This window comes from Molothrus ater, chromosome 29, assembly GCF_012460135.2.
Source record: "Molothrus ater isolate BHLD 08-10-18 breed brown headed cowbird chromosome 29, BPBGC_Mater_1.1, whole genome shotgun sequence".
Lineage (NCBI taxonomy): Eukaryota > Metazoa > Chordata > Aves > Passeriformes > Icteridae > Molothrus > Molothrus ater.
The window spans coordinates 1786267-1801983 of record NC_050506.2 but is presented as its reverse complement, the minus strand read 5'-3'; the positions used below and the strand labels follow the sequence as shown (position 1 = coordinate 1801983).

The 15717-nt window shown below is 51.1% G+C and overlaps 1 protein-coding gene across 2 annotated transcripts; it reads right to left on the bottom strand.

Annotated features, from left to right (window-relative positions):
• Nucleotides 1-597: 597 nt before the first annotated feature.
• On the bottom strand, nt 598-15511 carry ADAR (adenosine deaminase RNA specific). 2 transcript variants are annotated; one of them, XM_036397763.2, is made up of 15 exons: nt 15268-15511; nt 11394-12926; nt 9950-10136; nt 9712-9869; nt 9184-9325; nt 8807-9012; nt 8436-8592; nt 6512-6683; nt 5430-5523; nt 4000-4128; nt 3761-3894; nt 3094-3276; nt 2566-2678; nt 2010-2137; nt 598-1328 (listed from the first exon to the last, which is right to left on the bottom strand). In XM_036397763.2, the coding sequence occupies exons 1-15, from the start codon at nt 15348-15350 to the stop codon at nt 1088-1090; spliced, it is 3660 nt and encodes a 1219-aa protein (XP_036253656.1). In that variant the 5' UTR covers nt 15351-15511; the 3' UTR covers nt 598-1087. The 2 variants fall into 2 exon arrangements, with proteins under 2 accessions (XP_036253656.1, XP_036253657.1); XM_036397764.2 differs by lacking the exon at nt 15268-15511 and adding an exon at nt 14080-15031 and having other exon boundaries at nt 599-1328.
• Between the last annotated feature and the right edge of the window lie 206 nt (nt 15512-15717).

Below are 15717 nucleotides of genomic sequence, written 5' to 3'. Positions count from 1 at the left end.
AATGTTAAGAGCTTTGCTCCTAAAGCAGCCCCATGGCAGGGACTCGTCCCAGCTCATCCCACCCACTCTGTGCCAACTCTGCTGTTGGTCCAACCTCAGTGAGTGCAGGATGGGAGGGTCTTGCTGCATCCCAGTGGGGACTGGAGATCAATCAGTATTGGGAAAGTGTGGGGAGCACAACAAGAGCCCCCAGAGCCTCAGGCACAGCTCCCTGAGCAGCCTCAGACAGAGGAGCCCCCAGCTCCTGCCCCTGACAGCTCTGCATGGCAGTGGATGCCCACGGGCAGCTGCAGGCAGGGTGAACGTGTGACAATGGTGACCCTGCTTGGCCCCAGCCTGGCTGTTCTGTGGAGATCCACAGCCAGAGCTGGGGTCTTGCTCCCAGCCTTGGGCTCCTCACTTTGGGCTTGAGGTAAGAGGCTCAAGTTCAAGCTCGACCTGGCTCCCTTCATCATTCAGCAAACACAAAGTCATCTCTGTCCCTCTCCAAACCCCACCACGGGGCCCTCTTCACCTCAGTGGGAATTAAAAACACCCATGGCCAACAATGCTGAAACTTTCTTCTTTGTTATTAATGCAGAATGTTAGGCTGGTCCTATGGTTGCACACTGCAGAGGTCAGTCCCACGTCCCAGCTTGGCTGGGCTGCCAGTCATCTTCCAACAGAGACACAGAAAACCAGTCAAACAGCCTGGTTTTTTTTTTTTTTTTTTTTAATCTCAAAGGAGAAAATTTGCCTCAAAACCTGCCAGAGGGATTTGCAGTACATGGTCCAAAGGTTTCAAGCTCACAGTCTCGAAAATTCCTCTGGTTTCTCATGCCTTCTTTAAAAAACAATAAAGGGGGGGGGACAAAACTATAAAAAAAGCAAAGGGGGACTGAGCCTGCCCTTGCTTTAAAAAACAGGAGAATCATTTACATGCACATTTTAAAAACACAGGGTCTGAGTGACAGTGACAAGGCAGCCAGGCCTACGAGGAAACCACTGCACAGTCCTGATTCCACTGCAAAAACGTGGTGAAAGAAGGATGAGCACAGCCATGCCCAGCCTGTGCACATTCACCCCCCAGTCCTTGCAGAGTGCTTCCTTACGCATCAAGGACAGAGAAATTTTCTTCCTCTTGGGGTTTGCGGATCCAGCTGCCGTAGCCCAGCTCTTGCAGCGTGCTGAAGAAGCTCTGCTTGGCTGCCTGGTAAGCTGTGGCTGCCTCCTTGGCATCTGAGTACACAGAGAAACCCTGCAGGTCTTTGCGGTTGTTCTTTGCACAGAGCTGCTGGAACAGGGTGAACATTTTCCTCTTGGACACACGAGACACCTCCAGCTTCACACTGGGAAGGAAGACAATGACAGCAATGAGGGACAGCACACAGAGGAGAGCCAAGAGAAGCAGGGGGCTCAGGAAAAATCCCATGCTGGAGGAGCTCAGTGGTAGGGTCCAGGTGGGGCAACATTTTGTTTTCCTTCAGGAGTGTTTGCTTATGTCTGTTTAAAATTCCCCTATCCAACCCTCCCCAGGTGTAGGGTGTTGCCACCTTTTTCTTCACAGAGAAAAGCAAGGCACAACTCTTCCCAAGAATATGTCTGGGTTTCACACTCTCTGAACCTCAGAGAAAGGAAAAACAATTCTTATCTTATTTGCTGTGCCTGTGTTGTGCCAAAGTAGAATGCAATATGAAAATTGTTTACCCAGAGTGGTGGTTTTTTGTTTTCTTGGCCTGTCAGGGCCAGGTGTGTGTGTGTGTGTGTTGGGAGATGCTGTGCAGTTGAGTGCTTGGCAGATTCACTTTAGATGTAATGTAATATAATACAGAATAATATAGCGTAATAAAGTAATTAATTAGCCTTCTGATAAGACAGTCAGATGCATCATTCTCTCCCCCTTATTGGGGGCAAAAGCATCCACTACACAGGGTGCTGTAACAGTGCAGAGTGTACTCCCCACCTCAGAGCTGCCCCCCTTCCCCCGGGCAGTGTCAGGAAAAGGCAGTGTCAGGAAAGGCTCCTCTTACCCATCTACTTTCCCTTTGGTGCCATCCAAGATTTCCACTTCGCCTTCATCAGCAAGACACCAGTTCACTGAGGACTCCTTGGTCTTGCCTGTCTGCCTGGCAGAGTCGTACACGCTGACTCGCCCCACCTGCACGGGAAGGAAGCTTAACCTGGTCCTGCTGCCTCAGTCTCTTGCCTCTTTCATCTCTCACAGTTTTAGCTCATCCCAAACTTTCCAGAGCCGCAAGGAAAAGGTTCTTACTGAGTTGAAGGCTGGAGAGGCACTTCAGTGTCCTTATTTCCAGCCTAAGACATTGCCAGTAACCCCCAAAGTGTGGGGTGACACAAAGAGGGCAGGTTCTTGGGGTTGTCCTGTGTAGGGCCAGGAGCTAGACCTGATGAGACACTGTGGTTCCCTTCCAACCCAGGATATCCCTTGCTTGTATGATTTTGTGCTTCTGGTCACTAATTCTTGCCCCTGGTTGGAGGGCTGCTGCACAATGACCCTCCCTGCAGAGCACCTCAGGGACCCCCAAAGGCACAGGCAAAGATGAAGAAGTGCTACAGCTGCAGTACCTCGGGGTGGTTGATGTGATATGGAGCCGGGAGCTTTTCCTTCAGAGTGCTCCCATCCCTCTCCATACGGCAGCAGATGGCACGGGTCAAGTGACCCTGGCTGTACAAGTAACCTGTGGAGACAGAGGGGAGGGTGTGAGGAAAGAGGATGATGGACTGGCCAAACCCCAAGAACTGCAGCACTGCTCACAGGCTCCTGAAAGCTCAGAGCATGTGGATTAGCCACGTGTATCCTGGGTGAGTAAGACAATGGTGTTCACACTGCAACACTTCTCACTCAAGACACAAACATGCAGGTTTTGTCTCACTCTCCTAGACCACTTGTGCCTCCTAAAAATCCAGAACTTTGCAGAGACACTGACTATACCCACAGCCTAAAATCCAGAGATTCCCTTTGCATTTTCAAACAACTCTGCCAAGAAAGCCATTTCAGTCTGTTACTCCTACACCCTCCACAAACAAACTTGGCCATCAGACGAGCTGTCACTGCAGCCTAGTTTCACCCTGAGAGGACAGAGGGTTTCTCACCCAGTGTAAGAGAGTGGAGATAAACTGGCTCCAGGAAGTGTGAGAGCAATGCCCCTTGCAAGCCCAGAACATTCCAGCGTAAGATTTTGTCACTGCAGGACATGGTCCGTAAGCGCTCCCCGTGCTGGATCCCGTCCCACGTGGGCACAATGTCACTTGACTCCACAGGAATGGTACCTTCCCCTGCACAAGAGAAGAAAAAAGCTTTTCTGCATAGTGTCAGATATTCAATAAATCAAAACCCCACCAGCAACTGCTCGAGAAACTTCTGGATACCCAGAGTTTGACACCAGGTTCAGGGAAGAATCTGGCGTTCAGTATTTGGGTACTGATGAATAATTTTCGACATGGCTGAAGCAGAATAGAACTTTGCTTGAAAGGCAGGACACAGACCTAGATCTGAGCTTTGCATCAAACTTCAGCTGCAAACTTCACAAGCATGGCAGTGCAATAGGCAGGGCTGGGAAGGGGAAAGGGACTCTCTCTAAAGCCTTCCTAGGAAGGGGTAGGGACTCTCTCTCAAGCCTTCCATCTACTTCTTTTGCTTCCTGAATGCTTCAAATCCCACAACAGCACACAGAGAGGGGTAAGGAAGCTCTGGAGCATCAGGAAGGCTCCCAGGAGAGGACTGAAGCCACCCCATGGTGCAGGGAGCGACTGCACTCACCGTTCTCCACCTTGGTCCGCAGCTTGCCTTGCTTGGGGTTCTCAAAGAGAGGCTGATGTTGGGGCTGCCCCATCTCGTTTGCCTGATCACTGCAGGATTTATCAAAGAGTGCTCCGTCCCCACACGGTGCTGTGCTAGAAAACAAAGCCTCCCTGGTTAGCCCTGACAGTAAAGGAAACAGCCAGGGCCAGGGGCATGACAGTGCTGCTGACACCAGGCATTCAACTCTCCCCACCAACCTGACATAGAGGTGGAAGGTAACGTTGCTCTTTATTTTGAGTTTCTGTCCTCCTGCTTGCTCAAAAATGCTCTCTTCTGCAGAGGAAGGATTAGATGGGTCATACTTCATCAGCTCACTGTAAAGAAACCTGAAAAAAAAAAAAACAACAAACCACCATCCTGTCAAAAGGCTGCTCTGTATCTCAGAAAACAAATGCTTCAACTGACAGGCAGGGTCCCACATCACCCATTCCTGCCACATGGAAGAGCAGAGACCAGGAGCTGTGGCTGAGGATGCCTGGGAAGCCAGCAAACAATGCCTGATGCACAAAAAGGGCAAAAAATCCAGCAGATTTTCTGCCATGCAGAGGACAAGCAGTAGAAAAGCAGTATCCTGTCCAGGTGCTGCTCTCATGCATCTGATCCCAGCGTGAAGAAGACTTCAAGGTTGTTAACCAGCACCTTTAGTCAGCAGCAAGTTTGCATTAAAAGTAAACAACCCTGCAGGCAGCTGAATTCAAGTGGTATTAGAAGGAGCCCATGATCTGTTTACACTGATGGGTCTTTTATGGCTGATTCTGGCCAGGGAAAACCCTGAACTAAAGAGAAACTGCAGCCTCCCAGACAGTCCTTGAGCAGAGCCTGTGCAGGGACTGATTCTGCAAGGAGAGGCAGAGCTCACTCTGCTGTGCCAGAGCAGCCACTGCTGTCAAGATTAACAGCTGAAACAGACAGTAAAGCAAGATGCAATCCTGATTCATCACTTCCCAGGGACCTGCCCTCAACACTTCCCCTTGCTGAGGAATGCAGAGCACAGAGGCAGCACACAAAGCCTTGGAGGAAGCAGCTGATTTTTTTTTGTTGTTCATAACTGAAGGACAGATGTTAACCAAGCAGTCCAGCTTCATCTCACTTTAGGTTTCAAAAACTAAAAAGTGCCACAGTGAATGTGGGAGGGGAAGAGGAAGAAAATAATTGTGTTGTTTAGTTGTGTAGAAAGGGCAAAACCCTTTTTCCAGCTTCTGAAAAACATGTTAATTATCAAAGCAAACATATGCAGTATGTTTTCATGAATCCTTCTACAGAAAGGCCAGGAGAGCAAGCCTGCAGTGGCTTGGTGTGGCAGGAGCTTCAGGCTGGTGAGCCCCCTGTGCATCAACCCAGCAGCTTCAGCAGGAGCCTCAATATTAAAGTCCATCAAATGCAGCCCTTGGGCTCCTGGCAAGTCTCCCATTCAGTTCTTATTTGGGCATCATTCAGGTATGGCCCCTTCTTATGAGAAATAACTTCCCTCTATTCAACAACACGTGAGCAAACAGTGTCTGAGGATCACAGCATCTCTCAGCACAGCAATAAACCAGGGCTGTGTTTCAGCTACACCCCTCCAGACTGGGAGAGCAGCTCCTGGCAGGTCCCTCTCCTTGTCCTTTTGAGTTTCCCCTTTCCTCACCTCACAAAGCCTCTTCGAGAAATGATTTCTGCATGACAGTCATTTACTGTCTCCCCCTTCAAGCTCAGCTCTTCTCCTTTCACACAGCGATTTCCTGAAACAAAGAAAGAAAGAGAGAATTAAATAATAGGGCAGGTATCAAAGTCAAGATGGCTGCAGAGGCAGAGGGAGGAAGTCTTTATTTCTTTGGGCTTTTCACCAGCAGCACCAGCACGAGCACCCTGCCTATTAAATCACTATCACAAGCTGTTAAATGCCACCATGTTTCTCTTCACAGAGAAAAGCAAGGCACAATTCTTCCCAAGATTATTTCTGAGATTCACTTTTTCTCTGAACCTCAGAGAAAGGAAAAACGATTTTTATCTCATTTACTGTGCCTGTGTTGTGCCAAAGTAGAATGCAATATGGAGACTGTTTACCCAAAGTGATGGTGTTTTGTTTCCTTGGCCTATCAGGGCCAGGTGTGTGTGTGTGTGTGTCAGGACTGTCACTGAGTCATGAGATTCTGTGTAGTTGTGTGCAGAGTTGAGTGCTTGGCAGATTCAGTTTAGATGTAGTGTAATATAGTATAATAAAGTAATTAATTAGCCTTCTGATAAGACAGAGTCCTCCTCATCATTCTCTCCCCTCATCGGGGATTTCCCTGCAAATTCTATAGTTAAGAAAACAAAGGGACACCACTTTAGGGACAGACAAACTGCCATGAGTTTTGGGGGACTGTACCTTCCTGAGGGCTTTTCAGCCCCATCACTCCAGGTAGAAGCTGGCAGCAAAGCAGGGAGATCAGGTACGTGCAGCTGGCAGAAACTGGGGGATCATGTGCACATAAGGAACCCATGCTCTGATGCACAGAGCAGGACACAGCAATGCAAGCAAAGATTAAGAGCAATCTAGCTGCAGGCACATTTGCTTTGTTCTCTCTCTCTCTCTCTAACCAGATCCCTCATGACACCGTGTGAGCCCTGGGAACGTTCTGTACCCTCTCTGAGGATGCCTGCAGCAACACCCATCCCTGAACCACGGCTGACAGGGAAACCAAGCACGGAAAAGAGCTCAGAGCGTGCTCAAGAAGCTGCTCATACCTGTTCCAATGCTGACCACCACTCCCAGGCCCTGGTCTCCTCTCCTCATGATGATGGCAGCCAGGATCTTGCGGCCCAGCAGGCTGTGCTGGAGGCGAGCTGTGAGCGAGTTGAAGCGCTGGTGGCTCAGCATGGCCAGCTGATCGTGCAGGGTGCTGCCACTCACAGGGAGCTGGGGACAGGGACAACAGCACAGGACACGTGTGTGAGCAGGTCACAGCACACAGCTCCAGTGTCACTGTGGTATTCTATGGAAAAATCCCTTCGCCGGGATTTCTTCTCCTGGCAAGCCTCAGCTTCTCCATGTTTTGCTCCTTTGGAATGTGATTTGGAGAATTGTTTTACCCAGCACGTGTCAGGACTCTGGTCAGTCACAGGTTTTTATTATTCATTCTTTTCTAACCTTCTGATGTCTGCTTTCTCTTTCTTGAGTATAGTTTTAGTATATCATTTTCTTTTAATGTCATATATCATGTCACATATAATAAAATAATTAATCAGCCTTCTGAGAACTTGGAGTCAATTCTCATCTCTCACCTCGTCCTGGGGACCCTCACAGCAACACCACAACAATTTTTTGGTGGCCACACTCAAGAGTGAGCTAACCTGCAGCACAGCTTTGTAGGAATGTGCTCTTTGTTGAGGGAATGACCAAAGTATCTTTTGTCTCCTTAAAAAGGAAATAAGCCCAGAAGTTTTTCTGTTTGATTAGGTGAAAAAGACATCCCATAGGACTTGGGGGACTTCAAACTTAAGGATAGCTAATTGGACAGAAGCCAAAAAGTCCTGCCTAGGCAATTTACTAGAAAAAGAAGAGAACAAAGAAACCAATTGCTTTTGTGAGGTGTTTTACTAGGGGCAGGAGGGACTCTTGCACTTGAATCAGTTTTTCTTTGTAAAGAGTTTGTTATTTTGCTTTTTATTAAAACCTTCTTGTTTCCAACAGTGCCACAGAAGCCATTTTGCTGATTTTATGCCTTTTAAAACAGCTGAGCTATCTTGGGTGTGAAATAGATCTCCAAGAGCTTGTGAGACCTGGCTCAAGGAAACTCCTATTTCACAGCTTTCCAAGCAGAAGGCACAGAAAACCCTGAGCTTTGGGCAGTGCTGAAGTTCTTTTAGGTATTTCTGGGAAAACCTCATCCAAGGTTTTGAGCTCTGCTTTAGCCACATCAGAGACAGCAGCAAGCGACACAGGCTGAGGAATGGCCTCCTGAGAATGCCAGGGAAAGCCCTGAGCAAGAAGGAACAAAACCAACCTGCCTATTTGCAGAGACTCAGCCAAGGAAATCTGTTCCTGGCTTTGGAGGAATTGCTCCTCTGGCTGCCTGTGAGGAGAGTGCACAGTCATTCCAGCACAGACCAACCCATCTCCTCCAGCACTGCTGACTGACAAATCCTCCCTGATGGCTTTGGTATTTAGAGCCCCAGCTGCTGTGCCCAGTTGTGCTGCCTGGAATGAGGCTTTTCAGAGCTCACAACAACTCTTAAGTGTGATTTGTATCAGCCCAAGTTTGGGACAGCCATCCTGACATAACCAGGGCTTTGCGTTTAACTGATGCATGAATTTTCTGAGGTGACACACAATTTTTAATGCAGCACAAAGAAATTTGGAAGAAGTAATAAAAAAAGTCGTACAATTAAAAATAAGCATGTTCCTACTTTAACACAGGAACACATTTTAGTAGCTTGTGGAAGAATCTGATAATAATTTAGCCCTAAAACAGAGGCCTGTAGGACAGAAGGGTATTTCTGTGCCCTGAGGAAACATCTAACCCACTTCAGGAAAACCACATCAGGTTATCAACAGCTGCAGAGAGCAAAGGGATCACAGCTGATTTTGAAAGCATTTTTTTTGGCTGGACTGAGAGGAGGGAGATAGGCAGGACTACAAACACAAGCCCAGCTTTGGCAGAAGATTCACCTCAGTGATGCTCATCCCTTCCATGCGCTCGGTCTTCTCTGATTCCCCAATCAGGACTCTGAGAGCTGCATCAGCTGCCTCCTGCTTGCCCTGCTTCTTGCTGTGTGCAGTTACAGCTGGGAACCAGCGGCCTCCAACCTTTGCCTGATAGACAAACCTACAAGGAAACCAAGAAACCTGTGGATTTCAGTTTGGTTTTTACATTTCTCAAAGTGGAGAGAAGAGGGAATCAGAGGGACAAGATTTGGCAGAGGCAGCAACTAGCCCCGTTGCCATCTCAAAAGGCATCAGCCATTTTGAGCTTTCTGCCCTTTTCCTAGGACAACAGCAGCAGCACAAAAAACTTCCTTCAGCCAGATGCTGCTACTTACTTGGGGTCATGGGGAGGTCCTGACTGGTCAATGAGTTTGAACTCTGCAGCAAACCCATTGGAACGGGCGTATTCCAGCAGGCCACTGACAGGATTGACGTTAAGGTATTTGATGAGCTCCCCAACACCCTTCGTTTTCACCACTTTGGATTCATCTGGAGTGGCAATATCGTGCATGGACTGGTCACTGAGGGGCTTCACAACAGGCTAGAGCAGAGTTAGACAGGAGAAGACTGTTAAACACTGAGCAGCTGCATTTAGTGCAGGAAACCTCTGCCCCACATGACCTTGTGGGGTGAAATCCAGCAGAATAGGAAATAAAAGGGAGGGGAACACCCAATTCCAAACACTTGGGTCTTATAAAAAAGCTCTTTGTACCTGTTCAGGCAAGACATGGGGTACAGACTCTCCAGAAAGAATCTTCACAGCAACTTCTGCTGCCATTTGCTTTGCTCCCTTCTTGCTGTTTCCTACCACAGCAGGGAAAATTTGGTCACCCATTTTCACACAGTAGCTGAACCTGACAGGACATTATAGTACATGAAAAGTGTTAACCACAGGTGTCTCAATGCGGTTATTATCCCCACGTCCCACTTCCAGATAAATCCTTCTGGGTTATCTCCAATTGAAATTTACTGTGATGGCCCTAAACACTTCCAGTAGAGCAGCCCCAGGAAGGGTACAGGACTGGAGCCCCCTCCTGCTCTGGTAGAAGAAGCAGCATCCTTTCTCTGAGAAAGGGCACCACTTTGGGTCTCCACCTGGAACATGCCCAGAATCCTTGGCTAAGAGAAGCACTCAGCCAGGCCAGTGACAAATCCAGCAATGTGGGCAGCATGCTGAAGGGGAAGGACAGTGAAGAAAGAGTTTCCACCCTCCCTCACAGCTGACAAGAATATGCCATACCTGGGATCATGAGGTGGGCCTTCCTGAGAGAGCAGCTGGAATTCAATGATGTTCCCTGATTTTTGACCATACTCCATTAATATGCTGATAGGGTGCTTCCCAGGAAGCAGGTTGAGGGGAGCTGCTGCAGATGACAGCTCTGGCTCCAGCTGCAAAGGCTACAGCAAGAAGATGGAGGAAATCAGTGTCAGACTCGATACTGTTTGAAGAGCTTCACTAAGTAAGAAACAGCACTCACCAGTTCTGCTTCTGAGCTGTTGGAGGGTAATGACTCCTCACATTTAATTCCACCTTGCCTTCCATTCTCCACTTCACTTATCAGGACCCTCATGGCATTAGCTGCTGCCTCCTGCTTAGCCAATTTTTTGCTCCCTGCTTCTGCTGGTGGGAATCGGCGCCCGTTGATCACTACCTGGAACTTAAACCTTTGAGAGAGAAAACCAAATGAGCATATTGAGAGGCACAAGTGTGGTCTGCTCAGAGCAAGCAAGGCTGCTCTTGGAATTCAAAGGAGAAGAAACAGCCAGGTCCCAGCTGGGAGAGTAAATCCAGGCTGCCCTGAGCAGAAGACAAAAATACCAAGGCTACATTACATCATTACATTTCCATCATTACATTTCTAGAGCTGTTCACAACAGAGGAGCAGCTCCACGTTTTGCTCTGAAGGAACAGGATGAATTGTTGTGTTCCACCACAGGTGCCAGGAGCAGGTAATGGCTGTGTGCAGGCAGCAGCTCTGTTGTGGCTCCTGGCCAGGAATAAGAAAGCTCAAAAGCAGCCAGCACTGTTTTATTTGCACCTCATCATTCAGGGGTCACTGCTCCCTCTGGCATTCTCTTTGAAAGGTGTTGCCTCACATAAACCTCCTGCCTTTGACATTTGTGCCTCCCCCATTCTTGTGACCTCTAACAAACAAGTTGATCTTCCATCCTCCAGCCCTGGCAAGCTCCTTCCAAGGAGAGTGGGACAAACCAGATCTGGAGAGGGATTATGGTGCTGAATCCATTCAGATCCTTTCTTAAAAAAAAAAACCACAAAAACAAAAAAACAAACAAAATAACAAAACCCTGGGACTCCATCTTTAGAAATTAGGCCAATTTTCCTGTCTGGTGGATCTATTGACATATTCCAGTGTGGCACATATGGAGATTTTCTTGGTCTTGCTTATGCTCAGTAACAGCCACGATTCTGAAGGGACTCCAGAGACTGACTTAGCCAACTGCAGTGTCATGCCACATGCTCAGCTCAGAGAATTGGCTCTGACCTGCTACAACACAGAAATGTACAAAGTGGGGCCACCTTGTTTAAATTATCTCCCCCCAAACACTTTGTTCTGGGCTCCCTTTACACCATTTCCAGGGTGAGAGCATCTTGAGAGGCACCTTAGAAATACCAGTTTCCCCCTGTGTGGTCAAATTGAAGGTAACTAATTGAGATGGGACCTACTGAAGAAATTAATCCCATATTTTTCTGCTCAGTTTGAAGAATACCAAAACTGGGCTACCTAGGGTTAAATTTTAGCCTTGCTTTATTTTTTTTTTAAGTTGATGCAAGGAATCAACTAGGCTAATCCTTCTGAAATGAAAGAAACATTAATAGCAGGCCCCTTCAGGACAGTTGAGTGGGTGAACTTAAATAATTTAATGGAAAAAGAGCTCAGAAAAGGCAGGACATTTTCTTACCGTGGCTCATGAGAGGGTCCATTCTGCTCCAGCATGACAAAATCACAGTGTTGGTATGTGTACTGGGAATATTCTGTAAGGCCACTCACTGGGTTCTTCTCCTGACAAGCCATCAGTTTCTCTACAGGTGTACATGGCAAAGCAGTTTCAAACTGGGCAGCATAACTGGGGGAAGACTGAGAATTCATGATGCATTCTGACTTATCAGGCTGCTTGCTGATAGCATTCAGATTATCTGGGATATCATCTGTGGTCCACTTGCTGTTTTCTGAGTTATCATAATTATTCAAACTGGAGAAGTCAGGCTTAGTGTCCTCAGATGCATCTGCTTCTGTGTCACTGACATTGCCCTGACCAGCCTGCCCCAAAGGCTGCTGCCCATTTTCTGCACTTTCTTCTTCTTCTTCTTTCACCGCTGCTGGCGAAGCTGCAGTCACCTCTGGGGGACATGGAGGGACAAAGGAAGAGGGAAGACCTGGCTCAGGAGGTGTGGAATCTGCCATCTGCATTATTGTGCTGGCCTTCATCCTCATCTGCATCCTCTCACGTTTCCTGTCAGTCAGGGACCACCGTGGCGGAGTTGCATTCTGCTTGTGGACATCCCCCAGCTTTTCCAGAGCGCTAAGAAATGCATTAACATCCTTGGCTCTCGAAAACCCAATGTTCTTGGCAAGATTGAGAGCTGTTGTTTCCACCACACTGAACAAGTAGTTGCAGATTTTCTCCTTTGTCTCAGCCATCTCTGTGTCTCCCAAGCCAAACGTGCTCCGCTCTCCTCCTCTGCTCTCACAATTTGCAGGATCTGTGCAGGTGGCACTGTGGTCAGTAGGGCTTCTATCTCTCCCTGAACCAGGGCTGGCAACTCTCCACAGTGGTGGTGTCTCTCCCTCTTTGTGCAATTTCCCTTCTTTGAGGAGTTTATACAAAACACGGTTGACCTCTTTCTTTTGAGTTCTAAGTTTACGTGCCAGCTCATGAGCCGTGCAAGTCCTCCCCTCCCCGAGCTGCCTGAAAACAGTCAGAATTTCTTGTTCATAGTCCTGCCCAGCAAGAGACAGCCTTTGGAAATTCAGCCTCACAGCGTCAGACTCTCTCCTGGAGCTCTCCTGCCAGTGGTGCTGCGGAGGGCAGTAGCGAGGCAGAGTCTCAACCCGCGGGTGCTGGCTGGAGAAGAAGCTACAGCCGGCAGCGCTGCCGGAGCTGGGCTGACCTCTGCCTGCAGGAGCCGGTGCCGCAGCCCGCCCGCCTCTGGTGCGCCACTCCTTGTGTGATCCCTGTAACACAGAGACTTCAGCGTCCTGCTCTGCCAGCAGCCGCTGGTGTAAAAAGCTTTCCTGATTAGTTTCTTGTGGGGTACGAGGGTGGTTAAAAGGACCTCGGTTAGTGTTGGGGTAATGGTGCCTTGGCTGGGGGAGACAGGAGCCTCTGCCTCGCCCAGTGCCTCTGCTCATAGCGCACTGCTGGGACACGTGGGGGAGCCAGGCTGCTGCTGAGCCAGGACAGGAGCTGCCACTCACTCCACACTCTCCCGCCCTGAGGAGAGAAAACACAGCAGCTCAGAACATCTGCTCACAACGACAGCATTCCAGAAACGCAGTTTAAACAGCTGCCCAGCTACTGAGGCACTTCGAGCATCTTCTCGCTTGTCAATTTTATTTTTTTTTTCTACTTTTCTTGGAGTCTAGTCCTGTAAAAACAAAAATGGCAAACTCTAGCTGCCCGGCAGAGAACCAGCAGCTCAAGTCAATGCCAAGAAGCAGCTTTGCCACTGTTCCTCTCAGGCTTGATTCCAGCACGGGGCTGGGTGGCCTGCTCAAGATGCACTCCTGAAACACAGCGAGCTCCACTGCCCTGCCTCGAGGGAGAGGAGAATCTCAGACCTACTTTGCAACCTGAGAAATGGGGGCATGAGGAGGTAAAGGAGAACAAGGAGCTGGAGCGACCTGCATGGTCACACAGAGCAGAGCTGCAACAGGCTCGCAATTATTGTCAGATTCGTGGCCAAAACAGTCTGAAATGCCAAGTGTCTTTTCCTACCTGGACATTATGTGACCTGTAGAGGCAAAACATCACACGACAGGGGAATGAAAGTGGTAACAGGCAGAGAAATTGGATAGGTGTGCAGCTGGCAATGGTACAACAAGTTTTTTTCCATTATAGCCCAAACTTCCCTCTATCACACAAAGTCGTGCTGCCCTCCCTGGGGTACAGGGGTAAGACTAAACTATTCATATGCTGTTTAAAAGTAAGGAATCCAGCCCAGCACATTCTAATTTTCTGATAACACTTGCTACAAAACTGAGAGGATAAGGACAAGGAACATGATACACGCTGCCGGGTCCTCGTCCCACCTGCTCCTCCTTGACCTCCTTACGGCATCTCTCGTCACAAAGAGAGTTTTTCTGATCCGAGTTTCATCTTCATAAAGCTCCTCATCTTCACCAAACACCTCAAGGTCAACTTAAATTTCACTTCCATTGAACAGCTGCACTCGGCTGCCTTCACCAGGACTTATTTTTACAACAAACACGGGGAAGGCAGAGTCCCCACCTCCCCGGGAGTCCCACTGCTGCCCCCTGCTCAGTGACCCCCTTTTACAAGCGCTCCCTGAGCCAAGGGCAGGGCAAAAACAGGATGAAGACTTTAAAAAAAAAACAAAACAAAACAAAACCAAAACCGCTCTTACCTCAGTCTCATCCGCACGCCAAATTATTTTATGAGAAAATACAGGGGGGAAAAAAAACAAAGGCCGACGAGCAGAAGAGGCACCCGGGACACCGCCAAGATGGCTGCGAGCTCCGTTTCAGTTTCGTTTCCCGCAGCAGCCGCTCCGCCCCGCCCAGGGAGCTCGCAGCGGGGGCCGGCCGGGTTTGGGGCTTTCCCAGGCAGGCTCCGGGCTTCGGGAGCGATCAGCAGGGTCCGTACCAGCGGCGGGAAGGGGACCCCGGGAGGGCAGCTCCTTCCCCCGGTCCCTGTGGCGCTGCAGCCCCGCCGCTCAGGAGCCGCCGCCAGGACGGGGTCCCGGTCCGCACACGGGAACGGGCTGAGGGAGGGGCTGCGGGAACGCCTGCCCGGGAGCGCCTGCCACCTTCAGCTACACCCCAAAGGACACCCGGGGACAGCGGCAGGACGGCTGCCGCCTGCACCCGTGTCAAACAAACCCCGTTCCCCCGCACCCACGGCGGGAGTGGCGGCACCGGACGAGGCCGCCGAGCCCGGAGGGTGGGCTGGGATACAGGGCGGCGAGCACCGAAAGCCGGGAGTCGAGGCTTTTATTCTACGCGTTCTGCCCTGTGGAAGCCGGTCCCGACAAGGATCTTGGGGGGTCAGGACACGGTAACACCGCGTCCCGAACGCTCGCGGGGCTGCCTGCGCTGGAGGCGGGTCGCGGTGTCACCGGGACTGGCGGGGCCGTAGGGGCCCGGCCCCGGCCACAGCTGCTGCGGGACACGCAGGCCAGGAGGGATCCCCGAAGGCCCGTGGGGGCCCGAACCCGACCCGCGGCCACTGCAGGACACGCGAGGCCGGAGGGACCCACAGGGGCCCAAACCCGACCCGCGGCCGCTGCAGGACACGCGAGGACCGGAGGGACCCACAAGGGCCCAAACCCGACCCGCGGCCGCTGCAGGACACGCGAGGCCGGAGGGACCCGCAGGGGCCCAAACCCGACCCGCGGCCGCTGCAGGACACGCGAGGACCGGAGGGACCCACGGGGGCCCAAACCCGACCCGCGGCCGCTGCAGGACACGCGAGGACCGGAGGGACCCACAGGGGCCCAAACCCGACCCGCGGACGCAGCAGGACACGCGACACCGGAGGAACCCACGGGGGCCCGGACCCGGCTCGCGGCCGCCCCCTCCTCGCGCCCCGCTACCTTGCCGCTGCCGCCGCTGCCGGCGCCCGCTGATGACGCAGGCGAGCCCCGCGCGCCTGCGCACTGAGCCGCGCGGCAGCCATCTTTCCCCAGGCCTGGGCGCGGCCATGTTTGGCGCGGGCAGCTCTCGGATGTGCCGGTGCCGCGGGCCCGGTGGGGTTCGGCTCGGCCGCTCCGCTGTGGGAGAGGCAGCACAACCGGCCAGTCCCCCGGCTGAAAGGCAGTGCCACTCCCGCTGTGCCGCGGGGGAGCGGTGGCCTGAGCGGTGCTGCCCGTGCGCCTCACACGGTGTTCCCCCGGCCCGCGCGTGCGCCCTGAGCGCCGCCGAACGGCCCCGGTTCCCCCCTGGCCCCGCCGTGCCGCGGTGCCCTCAGGGCTGGGGGGTTTCTCCCCTCCTCCGTGCGCCGCCATGGCCTTTGGGACACCCATTTCCTATGGGCTCTGTGTCTG